The 6000-nt window shown below is 47.7% G+C and overlaps 1 protein-coding gene across 1 annotated transcript; it reads right to left on the minus strand.

The window, feature by feature from the left end:
- Positions 1-437: 437 nt before the first annotated feature.
- On the minus strand, positions 438-1073 carry LOC123951047 (thioredoxin domain-containing protein 17-like). The gene has a single exon (XM_046019663.1). It carries the CDS (start codon positions 1071-1073, stop codon positions 750-752), a length of 324 nt encoding a protein of 107 aa, XP_045875619.1. The 3' UTR covers positions 438-749.
- Between the last annotated feature and the right edge of the window lie 4927 nt (positions 1074-6000).

Genomic DNA, 6000 nt, shown 5'->3' on the forward strand with positions numbered 1-6000 from the left:
AGATCGCAAGTAGGCAGAGAGACAGGCAGAGAGAGAGAGGGAAGCAGGCTTCCTGCTGAGCAGAGAGTCCGATGTGGGGATCGATCCCAGGACCCTGAGATCATGACCTGAGCCAAAGGCAGAGGCTTTAACCCACTAAGCCACCGAGGCACCACCTTGTCAGAGTATTTTATTTATTTGTTTATTTTTATTTTTTTAAGGAGGCCCTTGCCCAACCTGGGGCTTGAACTCACAACCCTGGTCCTGAGAGTCACAAGCTCTGCTCACAGAACCCGCCAGGTGCCCCTGTCAGAGTATTGTAAACTCCTTGTCTATTAATTCCAACATCTGGTTAGTTTGTGGGTCTGTCTCTGGTGATTTTTTTTTTTTTTTAGATTATGTTTATTTATTTGACAGAGAGAGAACACAGCGAGACAGGGAACAGAAGTAGGGGGAGTGGGAGAGGGAGAAGCAGGCTTCCTGCAGAGCAGGGAGCCCAATGTGGGACTCAATCCCAGGACCCTGGGATCATGACCTGAGCCAAAGGCAGAAGCTTAACAATTGAGCCACCCAGGTGTCCCTAATAGCACTTTATATTTATACAGAAACCAGTTTGTTTCACATCATCATTTCTTTATTGCTAACATGAATTCAAAGCAGGTATGCAGTTGCCTTCGTACTAGAGCGAATCAGGACATCAAGACACAGCTGCCATCATCAAATCTTAATCTTCGGAGAACAACATCTCCACGAGGTCGGCCTGAAGACACTCAGATTCCACCAGTTTGGGGTGTTCTGTATTTAAGTAGTGTAGGCACTGCTGTCACTTTCAGATTTTTTCTGAAGTCATTATCTGGATCTTTCCAATAGGGCTTCTCTCCCACTTGGCAGTAGATGAACACACACCCCTCACTCATGTGCTTCAGCCCCTCTCGAACGACCGGTTCAGCCTGCACGCAGTCGGGGCACCAGCTCTGCCCGCCCGCGTCCTTGGAGCCGGTGAAGTAGGCGAAGATGGTCTTGTCGCGGTGCCACTCCACGGCCCGGCTGAGCTCCTCAAAGCCGCGAACGCTCAGCTCCTCACGGCCCGCCATCGCTCGGCCGCCCGGGGTCCTGTTTCTATTGATTTTTGTTTTGTTTTGTTTTGTTTTGTTTTGTTTTGTTTTTACTTGACCCTGGGTCACATTTTCCTGTTTTTCCATTTGTCTGGGAACTACTGGTACGTATTAAATATCGTGAATGACACGTTGCAGAGATTCTGGATTCCTTTCCTTTGGAGAGTGCTGACCTGTTTCTAGCAGACGGTTAAATTACTGGTGGATCACCATGAACCTGTGGAAACTTTGTTTTACACCGTCGTAGGGTGGGACTTAATTTGTTTTGCCATTAATCCTAGGGTCAATCTTAGTACTGGCACATAGTCTTTGCTCCTAAACTGAGGCCCTTTTGAGATCTCAGTGGAAAGCCTGAGGCATCTACCAAGTTCCTCTACTTGGCAGAACTTAAACTCCAAACTCTGTCTCTCCTACAGTGGGCAGAAGATGAGGTTCTAACATCTCTTCACACCCTACGGGCTTCTCGAAATCTTACCTGTGTGCACACTGTTGAGAGGTCAGCTAAGGATTTGAGGACAATCAACGTGAAGTTCTGGGGGGCTCTCTCTTCTATGGTTCTCTTTAAGATTCTATCCCTCCACCCAAAAATAGCAGAATACACCTTCTTCTCAAGCTCATGTGGAGCATCCACCAAGATAGACCACATTCAGAGCCATAGAACACACCTTCGCCAAGGTAAAGAATAAACATCATACACTGCTCTCAGTGCGACAAAATTCACCTGGAAGTCAGTAATAGTAACTGGAAAATCCCCAAATACACAGAGATTAAGCAATACAATTCCAAATAACACATGAGGCAAAGAAGAAATCTGGAGGGAAAATTAAAAATGTCTTGAACTAAGTGAAAATGAAAATACAACTCAATCAAAATTTGTCAGATGCAGGAAAATAGTGCTTAAAGAGAAAAGATACCTGTAAATGCACACAATTTGAAAAGGAGAAAGATCTAAAATCAATAATCTAAGCTTCATCTGAGGGAACTAGATAAAAAAAAAAAGAACAAATTAAATCCAAAGTAAACAAAAGAAAAGATACACTAAGAACTGAAAGAGATGTCAATGAAATTGAAAATAGGAAATCAAAGAGAAAATCAAAGAAACCAAAAGCTGGTTCTCTGAGATCAATAAACTTACAAGCCACTAGCCAGTCTAAGAAAAAAGAGGGAGGAAACAAACTATTAATATTGGAAATGAAGGAGGGGACATCACTATAGGCCCATGGACAATAAATGGTTAAGGAAGGAATACTATGAACAGCTCTACACCCACAGAAGTAATGATCTAGATGAGATGGACCCATTCCTGGAAAGACACAATTTGCCAAAACTCACACAGGAAGAGATCATCTGAATAGGCTATACCTATCAAAGAAATTGAATCAATAATCTTTCAAAACAGAAAGCAGCAGGTCCAGATGGGTTCACCAGTGAATTCTACCAAACATTTAAAGAAGAAATCATACCAATTCTCTACAATCTCATTCAGAGGACAGAAGTAGAGGGAATACTTCTGAACTCATTCTATGAGACCAGCATTACCCTAATACCAAAAGCAAAAACATTATAAGAACACTAAAGACCAAGATCTCTCATGAACACATGCAGAAATCCTCAACAAATATTAGCAAATCAAATCCAACAATGTGTAAAAAGAATCATTCAACCACGACCAAGGGAGATTTAGCCTAGGTACAGAATGCTAGTTCAACATTCAAAAATCAGTTAATGTAATCCACTCCATTACAAGGCTGAAAAAGAAAAATCACGTGATCATGTCCATAGATGAAGAAGAAGCATCTACAAACTCCAAAACCCATTCATGACAACAATTCTCAGTAAACTAAGATGCTGCTCCTTATTTTTTAGCCAGTCTGGCAGCCTGAACTGAATTCTCTGAATTTTCAGACTTACCAGTTCTAGCTGCCCTGCCCCAAACACAATGGGGAGGTCCTCAAAGGAAAGTCGTATCAACATGGATCGCAACCAGAGTAGGTCCCTTCCTTCCAGGGCCATGGCCCACCCCCAACACACACAACGGCTTCGTGCCATTTCAGACTCTGTGCTGGGGCTTTTATCTACCCCATCCTTGACTGCTCACAACCTCCTGTGGCCTAGGCCTGCCTTTATTCAGGAACTGAGGCTCAGAGAAGTCAGAGACTTGGCCCAGGTCCCACAACCTGCAAAGCAGAGAGCGGGCTCCAAACCCAAGTCCATCTGATCCCGAGGCTATGCCTTGAACTTCCCTCTGTGTTCCTTGCCAACCCGTCATAGTTTCTTCTCTCCAGTGGAAGAGGATAAGGCAGAGGCCAGGGGGGCCCTATGCTGGACTCTACAGGGAGTGGAGGTTCCAGCTGCCAGGGTGAGAGGTCAGAGCCCATTCCCTCCAGTGCTCCCCCCAAACCCGTCCTATTGCAAAGCATGGGGAGGAGCCCTGCACCAGCTGCTGGTTAGGGAGCTGGTCTCCAAGGGGGGCTCCTGACTCATGCTGGTTGCTGCCATCACCCTAAAGCTCCACATTATCAGCTCCGCTTCCTCTTTCCCTGGCTGCAGGGTCCCCAGTCCCTGCCCAGCCAAAAGGGACAAGACCACCGCGTTGTTGGTTCTTCAGCTGTAAGGAGTGACAGGGACTTCAGTGAGATTCTGGCCATGCAGTAGATCTCCTGGGGCCTGCGCTGAAGGGATTCAGGACTTGCTGCGGTTCTAGGGACCAAATGCTAATCTGCCACCTCTTAGAGTCCCACCGCTGTCCTTTTGTTCCTTCTTGGTCTCTGTTCTTACGGCAAGTGCTTAACAAGAGAATATGATCGTCCTAGTTAGTCACTTGGAACTAACAAGTGACGTAGTGAGTATGTGCTCGTGTTACAACCGTTGTCTCTGTTGGGTGAACTTCGTGCACAGCTCCTGTTGGCTGGGGCCCAGAAGGGCTGGGGGCATTTCACAGCGTCTGAGCCACACTGTCCTTGTAGCCACTCGTGGGGCCAAGCTCAGAAGGGCCTGGGCTTGGCCTGATGTTCCGTTGGGCGCTTAACCTCACCGAGGGCCCTGGTTGGGTTATGTTCTGCACTAGTTTCCTGGGGCTGATGTAATTCATGACCACACACTGGGAGTCTTCAAACAACAGAAATGCATCATCCCATAGTCCTGGAGGCCTGGAAATCAAGGTGTCCGCAGGGTTGGTTCCTTCTGGAAGCTCTGAGAAAGAATCTGTTTCATGCCTATCTCCTAGCTTCCGGTGGTTGCCGGCCATTCCCAGTGTTCCTTGAACGTGAATGTGGGGGGATGCACTTCAACCAAGTACAAGTTCCCAGAGTCCAAAGACTTCTCTTGGTTCAGGAACCCGCAAAGGTCTGGGCCTAAGCAAACACCCAGCTTGCTTTTCACAGAGACAGACCTACCACAAACCACATCGGCTGACCTTCTCATGAATATTTATAGCAGCCAGGGTCTTATGAGTTGGATGTGTCCCCCCAGAATTCATATATTAAAGTCCTAATGTCCGGTACCTTGGCATAAGACTTCATTTGGACATAGAGGCAAACAGTGGTCATCAGGTTGAGGTGAGGTCATCACAGTGGGACCTAATCCGGGGTGACATGTGTCTTACAAGAAGGGGAAGTTAGGCCAAGATGGAGGATATGTTTCTACAAGCCAGAGAATGCCAAAGATTGCAGCAAACCACCGGAAGCCAGGGAGGGGCAGGGGACCGATGGAAGCCAGGGAGGGGCAGGGGACCGATGGAAGCCAGGGAGGGGCAGGGGACCGATGCTCCCTGGCAATCTCCAGTATATTTTGAAAACATCCTTTTGGAGGCAAGTTACTAAATTAACTCAAGCTACCAGGAATAGAAGGGATTTTATTAGCCATCTCCTGCGGCTGCTCTTTGAAGCCCAGGACAGCGAGCCTGGAACCCGCCTCTCTACCTCTCCATGCTCACAGCAGCCCTCAGCTCTGGGATAGACGAGGAGTCAGCCCTGCCTGGCTGTCAGTCGCTCTGTCCCCACCCCAAATTCACACACCCATGGCCCATCGACTGTGCAGTCGAGGAACATGAATAAACAACTGAGCAAAAAGAGGGTTCCTTGGAGCAGGGCAGACGACCCTCACAGTGATGGCTGTTACTTTAACAATGGTTGTTAATAATTATTACTCATGCTGTGCGCAGCCTACAAACTCTAAAATGTGACAACCAGGCTGGTTTTATATTATTTCAATTTATCGGGGCAAATGTACCCAAAATGCATTCTGATTCCAGAGAGGAAAGACACCGGAGGCTGTGCTGAAACCATTGATGTATCCTTACAAAATCCACCTGCTGAAACCTAAATCTATCCCCCCACCCCACCTCCACCCCCACCTTACGGTATTAGGAGGGGGGGCCTTTGAGAGGGGAGTAGGCTATGAGGGCGGAGTCGTCATGAATAGGATTAGAGCCCTTATGAAAGGAACCACCAAGAGATCTCTCCTCCCTTCCACCACGTGAGAACACAGCAAGTCCCTGACCCGGGAACTCAGCCTCCACTGGACACCAAATCTGCCAGCGCCTTGATCTTGGACTTGGTAGCCTCCAGAACTGTGAGAAATAAAGGTCTGTTGTTTGCAAGCCACCCCGTCCATGGCATTCTGTGACAGCAGCCCAGAGGAGACAGCCCCAGAAAGCTCCAAGCAGGGCACCCATCTTGGTGGCTGAGTCACCCTGCCGCAGTCTGGCAACCGGAAGAGCCCTCGACCCACGTCTGGTCCAATAGACCCAGACTCTGTTATCCCCACAAGTGGGCTCTGTGCATTCTAGAGCTGTGTGATATGATTCAAAGACAAGGGCCCTGTGGCCAGTTGTGTTTAGAATGACCATTCCTGCAATCCCTTCATGGAGAGTCAAGAGAGTCAATGCACATCTGCACTTGGAAGG

This window comes from Meles meles, chromosome 9 (genome assembly GCF_922984935.1).
Source record: "Meles meles chromosome 9, mMelMel3.1 paternal haplotype, whole genome shotgun sequence".
Lineage (NCBI taxonomy): Eukaryota > Metazoa > Chordata > Mammalia > Carnivora > Mustelidae > Meles > Meles meles.

Bases quoted from the DNA above. Each gene is read 5' to 3' on its own strand.
- LOC123951047 (XM_046019663.1), bottom strand. From the start codon at position 1,073: ATGGCGGGCCGTGAGGAGCTGAGCGTTCGCGGCTTTGAGGAGCTCAGC.